The sequence below is a fragment of the Crocodylus porosus genome, unplaced genomic scaffold (assembly GCF_001723895.1).
Source record: "Crocodylus porosus isolate Cpor-Errol unplaced genomic scaffold, CroPor_comp1, whole genome shotgun sequence".
Taxonomy (NCBI): Eukaryota; Metazoa; Chordata; order Crocodylia; family Crocodylidae; genus Crocodylus; species Crocodylus porosus.
In genome coordinates, this window is record NW_017728910.1 from 12,717,430 (window position 1) to 12,738,064 (window position 20,635).

General features: G+C 44.2%; 1 protein-coding gene across 4 annotated transcripts in view; it reads left to right on the forward strand.

The window, feature by feature from the left end:
* Nucleotides 1-20,635, forward strand: part of LOC109308411 (multiple epidermal growth factor-like domains protein 6) — a 291,549-nt gene that overhangs the window by 192,582 nt on the left and 78,332 nt on the right. For all 4 annotated transcript variants that reach the window (XM_019532693.1, XM_019532694.1, XM_019532696.1 and 1 more), the window contains 4 exons: nt 1,240-1,365; nt 10,921-11,043; nt 14,993-15,115; nt 17,702-17,839. In XM_019532693.1, the coding sequence (XP_019388238.1) occupies nt 1,240-1,365; nt 10,921-11,043; nt 14,993-15,115; nt 17,702-17,839 (510 nt within the window). The remainder of the gene's footprint in view (nt 1-1,239; nt 1,366-10,920; nt 11,044-14,992; nt 15,116-17,701; nt 17,840-20,635) is intronic.

Genomic DNA, 20,635 nt, shown 5'->3' on the forward strand with positions numbered 1-20,635 from the left:
GGGCTGCTGTGCCTTCTTGCTGCCTTTCCTCCGTGTTGGAATAGATTTAGCTTGTGCATTGAGGATCGCTTCCTTGACAAGCAACCACTCTTCTTGAACTCCCATCTCCCTGGGGTCATGGTCCCTGAGGGCCTGGCCGACAAGCCTCTTGAGCTTGTCAAAGTCGGCTTTTCTGAAGTCAAGGACTTCTGTCTTCCTTCCTCAGCTTCTGTCACTGCTGCCTCTGAAAAAGCAAGCGCAACACCTGTACTAATATGTGCAGCCCTAAACTCTGCCTCTGTGTCCTGTATTCTGGTCTTAATTTATAGCAGGACTGAATAGTCATTCTGTAAAATGAACTTTTAGATATGCATTTAAAAGGAAAGGTAAGCTTTGAGCACTGATTGTGTCATGTCCTCTTTTAAGTTGTGGGAACCCAGCTCTAGGCTTGAAAGCATCTGCAGCTTGCTAGTGAGTTCCTCCAAGGCCAAGGTCAGAGCAAAAGAGACTTGCATAAATGTACAATTTAGAGAAATTAAGTCTCCTTGAATCCAGTGGCATACATGAAGACTCCCCTTGTAGTGTTTGCTGTGGTGCTGTGTGATGTTTGAGGACAATAACAGCACAGTATATAGGGCATATACAGGCAGTCCTCGGACGTACAACACAGTTGGTTCCTGAAACTGCGTTGAGACGTTGTGACTCAGAACCGGTTTTCCGATAGGAAGCAATGTTAAAAATGGGGGATTGGTTCCTGAACCAAGGCCTGATACCCTATTTTCACCAAAAAAGAACTCAGAATTTTGTACTCAATCAATTATAGAGAAGTAATATAGCTATATTAATGTATTTATATTGTAAATATCAATCATATTGATTTGGAAGGACTTCTTTGAGGTGACTTTGCTGGACTTTTTGAAGGGTTCTTGGCTGGAGTCTTCTCAGGAGTCTCGGCTGCAGTTTTGTCTGGAGTCTTGTCTTCTTTCTTAAAGAAAGTGCCCAAGGAAGTTTGGACAAATGTTCTCCAGAGAGATGAGCGATACAGCAAACTTGTTCACTGATGTGGTGTCATGTCAGATTAAGTGTTGTAAAGTCAAAACTGATGTCGAAGTTTAAACAGAGTGTCAATTTATAAATGTTGTAAGTGGGAAACATTGTAAGTTGAGGGTTGCCTGTACTACAATGTATGTTTCAGTCTGATCCAAAAAGAAAATATTTGGGCTTTCTGACATCTCTTTGTTAATTCTTCCCTGGGTTTAGCTGTCAATTCCTGCACTGTCAACAATGGTGGCTGTGAACAAGAGTGCATTCAGATCACCGAAGACCACTACAGGTGCCAGTGCCAGCCAGGCTACCAACTGCAGAGAAATGGCAAGCACTGTGAAAGTAAGACCTACAGCACTTGACCTAAGCACATAGTTTGAACAGTAGAATGCCATTGTGTCCTTTCATACATTTGCACGTTGGGCAATGTCTTTTTTACAACATATTTCATACCTTGCTTGCCAGAAACATCTGTAGGTTTTCACTCATCAACTGAATTAAATGCATGTTTTGCAGTGCCTGATTTACTTTTGTTAACTTTCTGGAAACACGTTATCCACTAAAAATACCCCTGATTGTTGTGGACACATTTCAAAATGTTGATTTAGTCTGGAAGCTTAGTCACTTTGAATCCAAATGTGTATTTACTCCGAAAGACATACCTAATGAGGTTCATACAATATTTTAGTCTTTATAAGATACGGCCTTTGTCAGTAATCACTGTCCAATTCACTTATCCTCCATTTTAGGTTACCAAACAAAACTGTCTGATAAATAAAACTAAACCAGGTTTTGTTTAAACTTAAGCAAGGGTTAACAAATTCACCAGGTCTCAGTGTAGAGAAAATGCATACTATAGTTTTATAGATGAGTAGAGCTGAACATATATATGCCATGCATACATAGAATAACTATGGTGGGTCAAACTGGACACCAGCCCTGGGTGCTGACTTGGAGGGAGCTCCAGCATCTCTCCCTTTCCCCTCACAGGAGTCTTTTTCACGGCAGGGGTAGCCTGCCCATAGGAGCCAGACAAGCAGCTGCATGCCATGTGGTATACCTGTGGGGGAAGGGTGAGCAAGGTGAGTGCAATGCTTCTCCAGTGGTTAGAATAATTCCATTCCCACCTACTCCACCTTTGCCCTCTAGTGCAATACCTCACTATACTTCTGGGGCCCAATCTTGTGGCCTTACTAAGGCACCAAGTCAAAAATTACCATCATGAATCAATTCCATATAGTTCTGGTTCTTCACTGAGATTGCAGTGTGCTTAGTCCTGAAATCTTGTGGTAAGAGTTTTGTCTAACGTTTTGGCCTTCCAACTTTCTGTCTACACAGAGCTGAAGAGTAGATTTGAATCTGATAGACTAACTAAATTAGAGATATATATGCAGCATAAGCTTTCATCATTGGTTACAAAGCTTCCTCACTTGCATTGATGAGCTCTATTTGACTCAAGAAGTCCATGGGCCAGCAAGAGGTAAGATGCTGCTGAATCTGGTACTGGCCAAAGAGGATGATCTAGTTAGTGACCTGAGGATCGAAGGGAAGCTTGGTAACAGTGGTCACAAGTTGATCACTTTCTCTCTCCGTTGCAAAACTGGCAAATCGGTCAACCATGCAGAAATCCTTGACTTTAGGAAAGCTAATTTTCACGACTTCAGGAGGTTGGTTGTTGAGGCCCTGAGAAATCATGGTCTAATGGGGAGGAGAATCCACAATGAGTGATCGCTCCTTAAGGACGTGATCCTAAAAGCACAAGGGAAGTCTGTTCCCGCCCATAGGAAAGATAGCAAAAGGGCTGGGAGATCCCCTTGGCTCAATAGGGAACTCATGGACCTCCTGAATCTGAAAAAAGAAGCTTATAAAGGATGGAAGTTAGGAACTACCAGTAAGGAGGATTATACAGCATTGACCTGCACCTGTAGGGAATAGACCAGAAAAGCCAAAGCTGAAACCATACTCAAACTGCCTATGGGAATCAAGAACAATAAAAAGTCCTTCTTCAAATATGTGGGAAGTCGGAAAAAGACCAAGGACAACACCTGGCCCTTGCTGACCCAAATAGGGCAGCTGACAACCAGCACCCAGGAAAAAGCTAATCTCCTTCAAGAAAAGAAAGAAGAAAGGTCAGGGGAACTTCAGGCCAATCAGTTTGACCTCAGTCCCTGGAAAGATCTTGGAAAAAACCATCAACAACAGGCTAATGGAAGGCAATGTTCTGAGAGATACCCACAATGAAGCCATGTTGGCTACGTCTTGCCTGGTCATTTCCTTCTATGACCAGGTGGTGCATCACTAGGATGAAGGAGAAGAGGTTGTTGTCATATATTTAGATTTCAGAAAAGTCTTTGACTTCGTCTCCCAAGATCTCCTCATGGTAAAATTGGGGAACTTCAGCCTCGACAACCTTACAGTCTGATGGCTGAGGAGCTGGCTCTGTGGTTGGACCCAGAAAGTGATAGTCGCTGGAACCGAGTCAGCATTGTGCATGGTGACCAGTGGTGTTCCCCAGGGCTCAGTACTCGGACCAGTACTCTTTAATATATTCATAAATGATCTGGATTCAGAAGTGGACTGGCTAAGTTTGCAGACAACACCAAATTATCGGGAAATGCGGTCACTCTAGAGGATAGGCTAGTAATTCAGGCTGACCTGAACAGGCTCGCAAAGTGGGCCTGATGACATTCAACACTTGATGACATTCAAAACCTGATGACATTCAACACAGAGCAATACAAGGAGGAAAAAAACCCACATCAACCCACATCATACTTACAGGCTTGGCAGTGCTACACTCACTAGCACCACGACTGAAAGAGATTTAAGGTTCATGATTGACCACAAGATGCACATGAGCCACCAATGCAATGCAGCCAGCAAAGCAAACAAAACTCTGGCTTGCATCTACTGATGAATCTTAAGCAAGACCTACGTAGTCATCCTCCTGCTTTACTTGGCTTTAGTGAGCTCGCACCTGGAGTACTGAAACCAAGTCTGGGCTCCACACTTTAGAAAGGATGTGGAGAAGCTTGAGAGAGTCCAGAGGAGAGCCAAGCATATGATTAGAGTAGAAGAGAACAAGCATTATGAAGAGAAGTTGAGAGTCATGGAACTCCTCAGACTGGATAAGCAAAGGCTCAGGGGTGACTTGGTGGCAGGCTATAAGTATAGAAGGGGTGTGCATGAAGAACTGTGAGAATGTCTGTTCACCAGGGCACCCCAAGGGAAGACAAGGTCAAATTGCTGGAAGAGCATTTTAAACTATACATAAGGAAAAACTTCTTTACTGTCCAAGTCTCCAGAGTCTGGAACAGACTCCCCCCAGAAGTGGTGCAAGCACCTACTCTGGATACCTTTAAAAAACACATGGATGCTCAGGTCATCACAGAACACCTGGCAAAGCTCTTTCAAAATTTGTGATGCACAGGGGAAATCTCTGAGGATTGGAAAAGGGCCAACACTGTGCCCATCTTCAAGAAGGGGAAGAGGGAAGACATGGGCAATTATAGGCCAGTCAGCCTAACCTCTATCCCAGGGAAAATCCTGGAAAAGTTCATTAATGAATCTATGTGTGATACGCTCACAGAAGGTAAGATTCTGAATGACAGTTAGCATGGCTTTGTCATGGGTAGGTCTTGTCTTACCAGTCTTATCTCCTTCTACAACCAGGTCTCTCACCACCTGGACAGGGGAGACAAGGAGACAAGGTAGACGTTATATACCTAGAATTCCAAAAGGCTTTTGATCTAGTATCAGAATATGCCTTGTGGGAAAACTGGAAGATTGTGGGCTCAGCTGCTTGATGGTTCAGTGGGTGGGAAACTGGCTACACAGTAGGGAGTTCTTATGAACAGATCTGTGTCATCCTGGTGCAAAGTGGCCAGTGGCATCCCTCAGGGGTTTGTGCTTGGACCGGTGCTTTTCAACATCTTTAGCAATCATTTGGATGGGAGAGTGAAAAGCCTGCTGGCCAAGTTCACGGACAACACCAAGTTATGGGGCAGTGTGGTCATGCCAGAAGATTGGTTGCAGATACAGGTGGACCTGGACAGGCTAGAGAGTTGGGCAGACCGGAACCAGATGAAGTTTAACACTTCCAAGTGTAAGGTGCTCCTTCTGGGGGCAAAAAGCCCTCAACATACATACAGGCTTGCTGGTGACAGCTTGACTTACACCACAGCCGAAAGGGACCTAGGGTAACTATTGACCATCGCATGAATATGAGCCATCAGTGTGATGCAGAGGCCAGAAGAGCAAATAACACACTGGCATGCATCTCGTGTAAAACTAAGGAAGTGATACTGCCACTGTACTTAGCATTGGAGAGACTGCAGTTGGAGTACTGTGTCCAGTTGTGGGTGCCGCACTTCAATAAGGATATGGAAGAACTTGAGATGGTCCAGAAAAGAGCCACCCGTATGATCAGGGACTTGCAAAGCAAGCCATACGAGGAAAGGCTGAGGGACTTGGGTGTCTTTAGTCTAAAGAAGAGAAGGTTGCGAGGGGACTTGATAATGGCTTACTGCTATGTCAGAGTGCATCGGGAGCTTGGTGAACCACTGTTCACTAGGGCACCCCTGGGGAAGACCAGGACCAATGGCTACAAACTCCTGAAAGGCCGTTCAGGCTTAATACTTGGAAAAACTCCTTCAAAGCCAGGGTGTCCAAACTGTGGAATAAACTCCCTCCAGAAGTGTTGCAGTCACCTACCTTGGTGGTTTTCAAGAGAAAACCGAACAGTCACTGGGATCACTTGACCCCAGTTGACTTCCTGCCTAGAACAGGGTGGCTGGACCTGATGATCTGCAAGGTTTCTTCTGGCCCCTAACAATCTATGAATTTATTAATCTTGCTGGGGTGATCTGACCCCAGCTGACTTCCTGTCCCTTGGGCAGGGAGCTGGACCTGATGATTTCACAAGGTGCCTTCCAGCCCTACTGTTTATGAAATCTGGAGCTTGCTTTGTCAGGTGCTGTGAAAGTATGTGCATACCTCTAATTTAGTTAGTCTATATGGTGCAAAATTGCCCTGTCTTCTGCTTGACTTCAAACTAACATGGTTACCTATGTCTCTGTACACAGAGAAAGTACATAGTTCCTTCCAAATCTGATTTTTTGCATTGTTTAAGACAGTGGTGCTCCACCTTTTTGCCCTGTGGGCCAGATGAATGGCACAGAGCTGGTCCATGAGCTGGATCTGGCCCCATGCACTGAGAACAGGCACTGATGTCCCATGCCACACCCCACCCTCCAGGATTGAGCACTGTCCCACCACAAGGCACTGGGATAGGGCCCTATACCACCCAGGGGAGGACAAGGAGCAATAGCAATAAACTATTAGATGATGGTTTCAGGCTGGATGTAAGGAAAAACATCTTCACATTAAGGGAGACCAGAATCTGGAATAGACTTCCCAAGGAGGTGGTACGGTCCCCACCCTTGGAAGTCTTCAAGAGGAGACTGGACAGACACCTTGGTGGGAGCATTTGATCTCAGCAGTATTACCGCCCAGAGCAGGGGAGGTTGGACTTGATCTTTTGAGATCCCTTCCTGACCTTAATTTCTATGATTCTGTGTTCCCAATCTAGCATGCAGAGCCATTTTACCAGGCCTTCAGGGTCAGAGGTATAGGGATATGGCAGGGTGCCTGGGGCAAAGCAAAAACAGTGACTTCCACTTGCCACTTCAGCTGCTTTTTTCACCACACCCACTCCCCAAATTTTGCTACAGGGCAGTTGCCCATAGTACCCCAGCAGTGGATCAGTAGAGGGGTACAGGGATGCAATTCTACCCCTGTTTGATTCCTGCTTCACTCAAATTATAAAGCCAGCTGCCCTAGAGGGGAAGCAACATTCCTAGTGAGGGAATCATTTGACTTTGACTCACCATAATCTACCTCCTAATCTTTCTTCATTCCATAGGTGTCAATGACACCACCTCCTTTTCAGTGGTCTTGAGATTCCATTAAACAACGTGTCCTTTCTTCTGCAATTTTGTTACCTGTTAGCCATTCCTGGTAATAGCAGTCTTCTATTTCACAGCCCTACAGACTGTTTGTTGCTCTTTCTAAAAACCTTAACCCAGGTGTGGTTCCTAACTCAGGAATATTAACTCAGGTGAATATGACTGAAAATGAAATGTTGGATGCACTGTCAAGGTGCTCAAGCAGGCTAGATTTTGTTTTACAAACCTGAACAAGAGATGTCCATTTAACTATAATGACTACAGAAGTAATAAAGTAATTTCTTTTAACTATTTTTGCCTAGTTCATTGTGTTTTTTAAGCTTTATAGATTATCTATCAAATTAGTGTGCATTTCTATAACATTATACTTATTTTTGCTTTGATCTTAAAATGAATTATGTAGCACTGGGCCCCTACTGTATTAGTAAATCTTCTAGTATCTCTTTAATTGGAAAAAAGTACTGTATTTACTTGATTCCAAGATGAGGCGAGAGGAGGACAAGCAGCAGGAGCAAGCTATTTGACCTCCCCACACCACCTAATGCCCCCCACTTCCTGCCTCCCTGCTGCAGTTGGGGGGGAGGATTTAAGACAACCCTCCAATAATTTGATTCTATACATGGAAAATTGTAACATTTATTAATTTCCCATGTATAGAATCTAATTATTGGGGGGGGTTATCTTAAATGTAGGGTCGCCTTGGATTTGGGTAAATATGTTATGTGCTGTGTTATATGTGATGATACACCATACTACCTACATCCCCCGCCTTTCAAAATCCTAGATTCATCCATATCTCTCCCTTTGTCCCACCCCATTACGCCAAGGTGCAGGGCTCCTGAGATATCCAGAAATTTAGCAGCAAGGAGCAGCAATTAATGTTCCCAGTGCTCTCATCTTACCAATATTTCATACCTGTGGGAGAGCCCTCTGGGCTCTCAGGCCAGGGGTTGAACACTCTCGGATAGTTTGTACACAGCAGCACACCTGCATTTGTGCAGGAGGTTGGATTAGATGACCACAATTCTTAGTCTTTCTTACTCTTTTCCAGACAGCCCCATGACAAAGGATGGGGGCTACATAATTTTATTGAGCTTCAGAGAGAGAGAAAGATCCATATAGAAAAGAGTTATCCCAGGAAACATCAAAACCATTGATTGCTCTCGCACATGCTTAACACATTTCTCTTGGGAAACCAGTAACAGGCAAAAATTGGCATAACACTCAAGAACACAAGCCTGTCTTGCATCTTGACGGCAGCCCAGGCCAGATGCTTGAGAGAGAGGTTCAAGAAACCACATAATGGAATTGCCTGATCACAGGGGACATTTCTTCTTCCTGAGGCAGCTAATGGTTGCCTTATGTCTTGAGGATTTCTGCCCCTTACAAACTTTTATCCTAAGGAACTTCCAACATAGCTATTATTTTTATTAAAATTGCTATGTTTTACTAAATTCTTCCCTGCAATTTGTTGCTTGGATGTTGTCATGTTAGAGAATATTACTAGTTTTACTGTATGTTGTAATCATTCTTAAATTAAAGCTTTACATACCCTAGCATTCTTAATAATATACAGGTTAAAACAGATGCTGTTTGGCAGCGGTTCCATTTAGTTTACCCTAAAATAAAATTCAGCAAAAAAGTTCAGCTTTTCCTAGCAGCCAGGGAGCTAGCGTTTGCTTGAAGCTAAACCTTTGTAGACAGAGCTGAGTTGTCAGCCATGGAAGTGACATGTAGGATTAAGTGCCAATATCCCCTGGGGACCCGTTGGCATCCTTGTATTCAGCAGAGACTTGAAGCTGTCCCTTAGCGGAGAGTTTCATGTCATCAGGTCTCATTCTTAAATTGGCAAGTAGAGTTGAGCAGTTACGCCCTTGAGATGCAAAGGAATTAGCATGAACTTGAACCTCTGGCACAGCACCCTCTGCTGGCAGATAAAAGACAGATGTCAGATCACTATCGTATTAAAAGAAGATCAAGTGGGAATTGGAGGAAACAGAGAATCGTATTAAAGACAAAAATACACAGACCCTTCTATTCTCCATCCCCTTCCAGAAGCTGGAAAATGTATCAGGGAACAGGAAGCCTGATGTGCAGACATGGCAGGAGTCTAACACCATAAAACTAGATTGAATGTTTGCCAGACTACTATGTTTAGACTGGTTGAAAAACTGGTTGAACTGCTGTAGCTTGTGAGAGCGTGAATGTGTAAGTGAGGAATAAGAAGTGAAAGAAAGAATTCCTTCCTCTCCTCCAGAATTGCCTTTTTCCTCCTCTAGTTCTCATGTCTTTTTATCTACCCAATCACTTTCCTTCAAATTTCAAATTCTTTCCAACAAACATCTGTTGGCAATGGTAATTCAACCATTCTAATATTGCTACTGTACTGGGGCCATTTCCTTCATACTGGGTGTGTCTACATATGCACTTTAATGCACAGTACTGTATCCTATTTTACTGCTCACTAAAGTGTCACATAAAAACCCATGACATTATGCCAATGCGCATTAAGCTAGTCTACTGCGCATTAGGTGTCACTTAAAAAGTGTGCAAACTCATTGCTGCACATTAGCGCATCCTAATGCATGTTAATTTAGTACCTCACATTGGGGGTACTAAATTTAATGTGAATTAGAAAAGGCTCAGTAATTCACATGTAGACACACTCACTGTGGTTAATCAGTCAGTGGCATAAATAGGGTAGGGCTATTGGGGCAGCCACTCTGGATAGCAACCTAGGGGAGAGGGGTGGGGCTGTGACTATGCAATTACAGTTGCATCCGCAGTGGGAACCTGAAGCTGCCCTGTGTGTGGCAGTAGGCATGGGAGCCCAGGCACTTCATTACCCCTCTTAAATCAATGCTGCCGTATACAACACTCCTTGACAGCTAACAGAAAGAGCCATGCATTCACATGTGGTAATTTGGCTCAGGAAGGCAGAGGTTGGAGAAGAGTGAAATCACTGGTCTGGGTTTTCAAATTAGACAGTAATTAAGCAATAAACATGAAAATTAAATATTTTTACCCAGACAGGAAAGAACGTTGTGTTTTAATACAAAAGCAATAACTTAGACCCTAGAAAGTTTCTGCTAAATCATGTTCAGTAGTGGCTTCCAAATCTGCATGCGTGATATCATTCACCTATGTATTTGCATACAAAACATTTGACACTTGAAATTTAGCACATTCAGAATGTCAGATGCTGGTGTGCTAGCCATAGCTCTTATCTCGCAGCCAGGTGGGCCCGGTTTTACTAACAGGGCCTGTATTTGCATGTGTAAATTCCTTCTCTGTTTGCTTAAATATGTTTTTGTTCTTCCATCATGAGAATCTGCAACCTGTGAATCATGTACCATAAAATAAACATGCAAAGACTTCAGGGTATTGTTGTAGGTGCTAAAATGTATGACATTTTAGAAATGTGGCCCTAAATACTTGCGTTCTTGAGCTACTTATCTTTGAAATGTCATATACTTGTTTTGAATACATGTTTCCATCGATACCTTTAATGCTTTACATTTAAAAAGGAGTAAGAGCTTTTAGGATTGCCTTAGCCCACATTTTCCCTAATGTCTACAAAATATTCTTTCAGCCATGAATTCATAAGTTATTGGAGTTTTGATTATTGTTGGTTTAGTCCAACACTTTCAAATTTGAAAGCAAACCAGTTAAAACAAATAAACTGTTCTTTTCTCTCCTCTTCCTGACTACTTATTCTATGTATAATCACATTTTCCCATTGCTTTAAATACCCTAGTTGTAGGAAAATTGCACGCAAAGAATGAGTCTGACTAAAGTTTGGCTAAATATTTTTTTATCTATTCTCTTTTTGCTACAGCAGTGATCAGTGTCACTTGAAATGATGCTGGGTTAAAACCATTTGGGGGCAAAAGTATAACTTTTAAATTGTCAATATTTTAAATCATTTCAGTGATAGACCCCTGTGCAGCTGGGAATGGAGGATGCCCACACATCTGTCAAAATGAGAGAGGGTTTGCAAAATGTGAGTGCCATCCTGGGCATTATCTATCTGCAGACAAAAGATCCTGCTTAGGTAAGGAGCTGCAAAAGGGTTATTTAATGGGAAAAGAGGATATTATTCAGAGTTTTGTGTAACTGAGATTTGAATAGAAATGAGTAAGTTGTGTAAATATATGGATGTGTATTTAAGACAGCAGTTCTAGCACATTTTTTACCATCCCTAAGCCTTTAAAGGCCATTTCAATAATGGCAGTTATTCATTTTACTTTTTCATTTGCATTTGTAGATAATCTGGTGTTATTCACATATGATTCCTACAAAATAATGCCCCAGAAAGGAGATACATGAAAACTAGTTCAGGTAGCAGACTGTACCATCTCAGTGAAAAACCTATTTAGAAATCAAAAAGCTCTTTAGGCAAGGAACTGCTTCCATATTACTAGAGAAATCAGCAGGAGGCAAGGATTTCTTAGGGTGAAATCTTTTATTGGACCAGTTGCATAGTTGGAATAGAGTTAAACAAGCTTTCAAACTGAAGATGTTCTTCATCAGGTCAGAGCAGTAAAAGCCAGGCAAGCATAGTAAAATACAGTTTGAAGAGGGTGGAAGAGAAATTCCTGGGGTAGATGACATAATTAGCAGAAGAAAAGAAGCTCACTACTGGGAGATCAAAGCATATCTAAAGGGAGAAGGTTCATTCTCGCCTTTTATGTGTGGGAGTAATTCAGGAATCAGGTAGGTTATAACGTCCTTCAACAAGGACATGGTAAAGCTCGAAAGAGTCCAAAGAAGAGCCAGCTGTATGATCAGAGGCTTGCATGACAAGCCATATGAGGAAAGGCAGAGGGACCTGGGACTCTTCAGCCTGAAAAAGAGAAGGCTGAGAGGGGAGTTGATAGGCGCTTACTGCTATATCAGGGGTATACATCAAGGGCTCAGTGAACAACTGTTCACCAGGGCACCCTTGGGGAAAACCAAGAGTAATGGGTACAAACTCCTGGAAGACTGTTTCAGGCTCAACATCAGGAAAAATTTCTTCACAGCTAGGGTGACCAGACTGTGGAATAAGCTGCCCTCAGAGGTGGTGCAATCACCTACCCTGGAAATCTTCAAGAGGACACTGGACGGTCATCTTGCCAGGGTCACCTGACCCCAGTTGTCTTTCTTGCCTGGTACAGGGTGCTGGACCTGATGATTTTCTCAGGTCCCTTCCAGCCTCACAATCTATGAATGTGCCATAAAACCAATGTCATGTATAAAGTCCTTGGTTGGGACTACCATTCATATGTCCACAAGACCAGCTGTCATCCCAAGTTCACTAAAAAAGCTATAATCTTCAGTCTGCCCCCATATACCATCACATCCACTCTGAGAAGAACACTCACAATGCCCACCAAGCCAACCTAAAATCTTCCTTTATGCAAGAAGGACATTCCAATAGAGAATTAGACCATACATTTGAAAGAGCTATCCAAATACCCAACAGTAACCTGTTACAATACAAAAAGACACCCCTTCTGTAGCCGCATAGCTCTGGTGGTCACCAACCACCTCACGCTGAAACCTATCAGAAGAGTCATCTGCAGGGATACAGGTTTTCCGTTTGCCATGGAAAAACACAGATTTTCTCCTTTAAAGTGTTGTGGAAAGCACCTTCCACAGTTCCCTGAAGATAAGTCTATTGGGGGCACAGGCAATATGTGGGGTGGCAGGATGGGGCATAGGTGATGCGTGAGGGGCATGTACTCCCCAGACTTCTGCATCCACAGCAGGCACAGGGCTGTGTCCTGGCTGGACTGTCATGGGCAGGAGTCATGTATGCGGCCCAGCGGGCAGGACCCAGCTCAGGAGAGCGGAGCAGAGCAGCAAGATTCATAGCTACCATTGGCACCGGGCCCCTACGTGGCCAGCAGCATAAGGAGTAACTGACCAGTGGGGTGGGGAGGAGGCTCTACCTTGCCACTGTGGCTGCACCACCGCTCCCCTCAGGCCGCAGCTTTGTCCCAGAGGGGAGATGGACTGGGGACAGTGCAGGCAGCCTGAGGGGAGAGGAGGTGGTGAGGGCAGCGACTGAGCTATGGCTGTGGGCTAGAGTCACAGTCCAGTGTGTGAGCGGGTGGTGGCAGGAAGAGGTAAAGGCAGTGTGGCTCCCCCACCGTCCATTATTCCTTGCATTGCTGGTGGCGTGGCTGGCACCACCCTGCGCTGCCCTCCCATGCTGGGTCCTGCCCACTGGGCCACAAAGACATTTCCTGCCCATGCTGGTCTGTCTAGACTGCAGCCCTATACCTGCTGTGGGTGCAGAAATATGGGGGTGGGCACATGTCCCCCATACCCTCCCAATGCATCACTTATGACATTGTCTATGGTCAGGCACCTCCCCTGCTTCACACACCCCTGTCCTGCCCTACACCCCCCACCCCACACACTGGGGGCCTGGGGACAGAGGGCAGTGGGTCAGGAGTGAGGGGGACCAGCAGGGGTGGGGGGTGTGGGCTGGGGGTTGGGAGTGAGTTGCACCAGTGGGGCTGGGGGATCAGAAGTGAGGGGCACGGACAGAGCTGGGATGGCAGGGCCTGTGGCTTGGGAGTGAGGGGCACTGACACATCAAGGCTGCTCAGCTCCACAAAACAGCGGGGAGGGCAGCCATAGCTGGACCCATGTCCTGGTGAGTGAAGGGGGCAGGAGGGGCTCTGATTTTGTATGATAAAAAAAAACAAAATCAAACACCAAAATACATAGGCATTTAGAATTTATTTTATTATAATGATTGAGGCAGTAGTAGACTTGTAAATCACTTTAAAATTGTAATATATCAAAAAATGTTTTGCTCCTTGAAAAAATAAAGTATTTCACACTATTTTGCCAACAATTTCAGCTTGCAAAATGACAGCTAATTATTCATATGCTGGGGAATTTTGCCCTATCAGAATTTTGAAGCAGTTACCAAATGTCATAAATATCACCACAATACTGGTGAATATTTTTGGTTCTGCCTTATGCCCCCATCTTGCAATTGTACTGACTGCATGAATAAGATTGTTTACAGTCCTCAAGAACATCTATCTCTGCACCTCACTAAATTCAACATGTACCCTGAGAAAAGAAAACAGAAGAGCTAGAAATATAGAAAGACTTCTTAGTTTCTTAGGTATTTTCTGCCATGAATAAATGTCAGTCGTAGCATGGAGGTTGAAGTTTTTGCTCCATTATACACTGCAAGGTCAGCCATTGGCTTTTGTAGCATGAGGTTTAGTGTGTTGTTCTGCATTTGGGACTGATTCTCTTCCTTTGGGTTTCGCAGCTGTCAAATAATTTACAAGGCCAGATTGTTCATTATGATGCTGATGGGCCAATGTCCTGCACTGATTTGTAGATAGAGGTCTCTTTCCCCCCGGAGGGGTGGAGTGCCCTTCTTTTGTTCAGCGCAGTGTTTTCCCCAGCTTCTATGTAGTGGGAAGCTCTGCAGGATTCAAGAGAGTGAGATGGAGAAGTGGTACAACAAATGTCATAGAGTAGTGGTATAGCAAAGATAAGGTGCAAGTCTCCAGAGCACCATTTTCTGCCAACATGCTGTTTGGGAGAGAGCTCAGAAAATAATCCAGCCCCTTTTAGTATTGTCCAGAAAACTAGGTCACTCCTGTTCCATCCCCTTAAACATAATAGAGTGTGATAAAGTGATTTCACACTGGAAGATGGACTCGTACAGGTTTCTTTACCGAGTAGTGCTGTCAACCTGTGTTAAAAGAATAATAAAGCATCACTGCTTTATGGGGGCGATGTAAATATAAATGTTTATAAATCACTTCAAGAGCCTCAGTTGAAATGCATCATTGTAAATATAAAATATTATTTTGAAGGGCAGTGTTGTAGTTTGGCATTTGTGGAATTGTTAAAGTGCTACTGCACCTCTGGAAAATAAGATACTGTTTCAGCAGATGTTTCAAATGCTCCCGTTAGAGGCGATATTAGAATTGAAAAATACCTGCCTTGCTCTCACTGCTCATCTCTTTGCTTTGCAGACATTGATGAGTGTGTCGAAGGGACAGCCAGGTGTGCTCATCGTTGTGTGAACACGCTGGGATCTTTCACCTGTGTTTGTAATCCCGGCTTTGAGCTGGGGGCTGATGGAAAGCAGTGCTACCGTAAGTGACAGTTTAACAGCAGTACATTTCAGACCAGTTTACCTGGAAAATGCTCTACTTCATTTTTAATTCAGTTGGATTTGAACCTCGGGCAAAAAACCAAAAAAACATGTATGCAAAAGTTCAAGCTGACTGTTCTCTTCCGCATCAGAAATGCAGTTGCCATCTTGCAAGTGTATGTGTTCTCGAACATATATTCAGAGCCTCTGCTTTACTCTACTCTATTTTAGAGAGCAAATGGCCCCAATTGGCTTATCTAAAAATGTTGTGAATTCTGTAGTGGAGATAATTGTAAGGATGCCAGGATTGTCAGAGGAAACATATTCATTCTCTTTCCCCTTGACCTCTGCCCCCCACCATTTTCTCATGTCCAAAGTGTGTGTAAAGCAAAAACCCACACGATGTTCTGCTTTGCAAATCTCTGCAGACTTACTTAGGATTCTCCTCATACAAAAATGTGGATTGAGCAGCTGCTAGTTTAAGGAATATGTGAGGGGAGTCAGTAATGGGGGAACTGAAACATCCCAGGATATAAAATCTCCAGAATCAGTGTTTAAATTCTTCCCAGCATACGTTTTAGTTGAACAGGGGACTAGCTCCTCAAGGCAGTAGTTTTGATAGAGGATCTTTAGGCGATCTGTAAAGGGTATATTTGGATTTGCAAGGGAGCGGCGGTGCAAAGGTTTGTGGTGTTATGGGCCTGGCATGAGCTCACTGGAATGCAAACAATGGTGTGACCCGGCTTAGCAAAGAAGCAGGAAGTAATTTTGCAGTCTAATAATACTGGGTAGGGGTTTTCAGCAGAATTTCTTTAGGAAAATATAGTGCATACAAGAGAGTGAATACATTTCTTAAGGCTATGCATATGAGAGATTTTAATGAGGGGAAAGCAGCCATTTCAAAGGATACAAACAAAAATAAACACTAAAAATGAAACATTTGAGAGAGGAGCTAGTAAGCTATTCTAGACGCAGAGAGGAACAATAAACATCACAGAGACAAAGGAGGTGTTATTAAATATGCAGGATATGATACATTATGTGAAGCAGTGTATGGGTTATAAACCATTCAAGTCTATCATAATTTTCTAGAAGGATTTTTTATCATTTACATACAAATCGTTGTAAGGCAAAATTCTGTCTGCCTTGCACACAATGTTAAGGGGAAAAAGAATTAAACTAAAAATATTCTAAATCTGTCCAAGGTGGGCATGACTACAAACATGTCTGGGACACCTTACTGTCTTTTTAATGTGTTCAGCCACACAATATCCCCTGTAAAGTAGGAAAGTATTATTTCAGTGTTACAGCTGGAGGAAGAGAGACTAAATAGCTTGCCCAGAGTCACACAGGAACTGAGCTGAGGTCCCCAGGTCCCAGATTAGCTCTGTAACTGAACCACCTCTCCTCTCTCGGGGGAATATGGCCATCCTTCCTACTGTGCATCACATGTGCCTGTCCCTCTATTCCTCCTGACTTGTGCCCCTGCACCAAGATGGCAATTCCTGGTCTTCTCAGCATAGTGATGAATCTGTTAGTCTTCCCTTGGTGCAAAAAGAAGGACCAAAATTATATCAGCCTGTGAAGGGAGCTATCCACAAAGGTGATGGTTTGCTGCCCTGAGTGTAAGCAGAGTTTCTTTCTGTGCTGAAACACTTGAGGAGGCATGGCAGCTCCTTTAGATACAGTACCTTCCAGGAGGGTTTCTGGGGCGTTGGATCTCAAAAGCATCCTCAAAAGAGATCCTCAGTAGGAAAACCTGGATTTGAACAATGCTCCCCCTTCATTCTTAGGAACATACAGCTAAAGGGCAAATGAAGCCTTCCACAAAGCCTGGCCAGCCTCTGCACAGAAAACTTGCAACATGATCTCACCTTGCCTGAAAGAAACTGGACCAGTGGCTAAGGTGGGAGTCATGGAAACAGGGCAAAAAGACACTAGGTCAGTTTAGTTGTAGTCTGTGTTATGTTGAAGCCTCCGGGAGAAATCCTAAGGGAGTTATTCAGATTCCTTTGAGGGATTTCAGCTGCCAGAGTCCCTCTCCCAAGCACCTCCCGCACATTGAAGAGGGCCTGGAACAGCATGTTTTGCCTTTCCTTGGTGAATAGGGAGCTTTGGGGATACATTTCTGAACTCTGGACTCCACGTGAAAGCTGACTGTTGCCTTAGCTCCTGCTCGCTGGAGAGAAGTAAGAGCAACTTTTTTCAGAATGAACAAAAGAGCAGCACAGCCATTATGAGCTTTCTGTATAGTCGCCCTACTTCCTGGTCTACTTACTTCTGGTGAACAAACTTACCTCCCTTGTTTCAATGCTATGTAAAGAGCTATGTTAAGATTTTTTTTATGGACATCAGTGCATCTGGCACTGTACTGTTACAGCAGGTGAATAGCAAATTATTCATTAGCTAAATATTGTTTTAATACAACAGGACACTTCCTAGTGCTTAACATATGAAGAGGGTGATTTTTATTTACAGCTGTGATGTATGACCGCCCCCCTCCCCGCAACAGTTAGTTTCCAGATACGCTGTTTTGAAATGCTGCTCTATCCTCTTTTAACCTTTCTTTTGATCATTTCTCTAAAAGGAATTGAAATGGAAATTGTCAATAGCTGTGAAAGCAACAATGGTGGTTGTTCTCATCGCTGTGAGCACTCAACTGGTGGGCCTCACTGTTCCTGCAACAAGGGATATGTGCTTGATCTGGATGGGAAAACATGCATAGGTAATACGCAGTAAATGCCATGTCATGTTGAAAGAGAGTAAAAGGTATCTGAGACCCATCAGAACAGAAAGAGAGGATGAGGTGAAAGGGGGTGTCTAGAATAAATCTATCATTTATAGGAGAATCGCATTTAATTCCTTCCATTCATGCATAGAATCAAAGAAAATTAGGATTGGAAGGGACCTCAGGAAGTCATCTAGTCCAACCCCCTGCTCAAGGCAGGACCATCCCCAACTAGATCATCCTAGCTAAGGTTTTGTCTAGCCAGGTCTTAAAAACCTCCAAGGGTGGAGAGTCTACAGCCTCTCTGGGTAACTTGCCCTAGTGTTTTACTTTCCCTAATATCTAACCTAAACTTCCCTTGCTGCAACTTGAGACCGTTGCTTCTTGTTCTGTCATCTGCCACCACTGAGAACAGTCCAGCTCCATCCTCTTTGAAACCTCCCTTCAGGTAGTTGAAGGCTGCTATTAAATCCCCTCTCAGTCTTCTCTTCTCCAGACTAAATAAGCCTGGTCTCCTCAGAAGTCGTGTGCCCAAGCCCCCGAACCATTTTCACTGCTCCCTGCTGAACTCTCTCCATTTTGTCTATATCCCTTGTCTAGTGGGTGCCCCAAAACTGGACACAGTCCTCCAGATGTGGCCTCACCAGTGCCCAATAGAGGGGAAGAATCACTTCCCTCAGTCTGCTGTCAACAGACCTACCAATGCAGCCCGGTATGCTGTTAGCCTTTTGTAGACCCCCCCACCCCAAGTACTTTTCTACAGAGCTGCTGCTTACCCAGTCAGCCCCCAGCCTGTACCAGTGCCTGGGATCATTTCATCCTAGTTACAGGACTTTGCACTTCTCGTTACTGGACCTCATGAGATTTCTTTTGACCTAGTCCTCCAAGTTGTTGAGGTCTCTCTGAATCCTAGCCCTTCCCTCTTGCATATCTACTTCTCCCCCAGTCTGGTGTCATCTGCAAGCTTGCTGAGAGTGCATGTTTTAGCTCTTCTTCCTGTACTGCAGTAAACTGGAACCAGTCCAAACCTTTCCATTCATCACCTCAACTTGAGCCATTCTGTGTTTGGTGGAATCATTACTTTGCACGGAAAAGATTTTCTTCTGGGCTTAAAACAAAAAGACTCTTCCCGGATGCACTTCCACTTATCCATAAGTGACAAATCCCTATTTATTTACAGCCTGTGCTTAGTTCCTTTTTCAGAAACTTAAAAAAACTTTTGCTGAGATTTGCTCATATTCTGAGGCTAAACAGTTGTTGAAGCAGATGATTAGTTCTAGTTGTGCATGTTAAGGCTGATTTTCAGAATTGCTGTGCACTCACACAGAGACCACTTTGCACTGTCAAACTTGTTCTGCTTCCATCAAACTACCCATCAGTGAAATTACACTTCCTACCGTGTGCAAAATTTCACCTGGGAAATGAAAGTAGTAAATTTAATTTCTGTTTCTCTTAAAAGAAAGTCCTTGTAAAAATTCCCTTGTTCTGTGTTACATCATTGTATAAAACATTTTTACTGTATATAATGTTTGCCATGAAAACAATTGTACCTTTTGCCAAAATGGACTTGTATTAATACAGAATTAATAATTCAGGGTTTTTAACAAAAAGCAAAATATGAAACCACGAGTTAAGACATATACTCTTACCAAACCTCCCCCCCCCCCACATTTTCCTCTGGAATCATGGGGCACCTATACATGTGCCAAACATCTGCTCCAAAGCATACTAATTAGCACGCGTCAGAGCACACGCAATTAGAGCATATTAATTAACCCACTCCAGCAGCCTCTGCCTCATGTCTATTTAGTATCCTCACACTTCCAAATAGCAGTGAGGGCACTTCAACTAAAGTTTGTTGAATGAGCTTTAGTTCAAGTGCCCCCTCCACTATTTTGAAGCATGGGATACTGAATACACATCATGCTGCAGGAGCTTTAATTAAAGGGGCCATCCCGCAGCACGTGTATAGATGCCCACAGAGTATGGTGGAGAGGCATTAGAAACCTGTTTTAACGGCCGTTACCAAAATGAACATCTGAAAGTCTGGTTTATGCAGAATAGATGTTGCGAGATAAAAGGGCTGGTAGTCTGAAGAACCTTCTTTGCTTTCCAAGTCTCTGTGAGTTAGTCTAAACCGTCCTTCAGGCCAGAGTTCCCTTAATAAGCATTAGTTCCTGAGAAGGGAGCCTTATGCCTGATCTGACCATTGTGTAGAAATTCAGAGTGTGCCTGGTGCTGCTGGCCCAACACCTGGCTGCCACTGCCTGGGTCTCCACCACCACCACTGGACCCAGCTCTGCTACCCAGGCACTCTGGTCCATCTGCTCCACACCCACCACCGGGGTGCTGGACAGAGCCGGTCTCGATGGAGACCAGCCTAGGACCCCCATGGGCAGGGCACGCTCAGGCAGATGGAATAGGACCACAGGCAGGTGGAAAGCAGCATCCAGGAGCAGGATGGGCAGCTGGGGCTGGGTTCAGGGCTGGGTTTGCAAGGCAGTGACAGTGTGGGGCTGGGGCCTGGGGCAGAGTCACAATCCACTCTCTGGACATCCCTGCCCATGGAACCAGCACCCATCGCAGGGACATGCCGGAAGTGGGTTGTGGCTCTGCCCTAGCCCCTAGCTTCATGTTGTCACTGCCCTGTGACTCCTACCCTGCCTATGCATCCCACTTCCTGATGCCGCTCCCTGCCCACCTGTGGCCTTATCCCATCAGCCCAGCGGGGTATGCCCTGGCCATGGGAGTCCCAAGCCAGTCTCCATGGAGACCCTGCCTGCCTGCTCTATC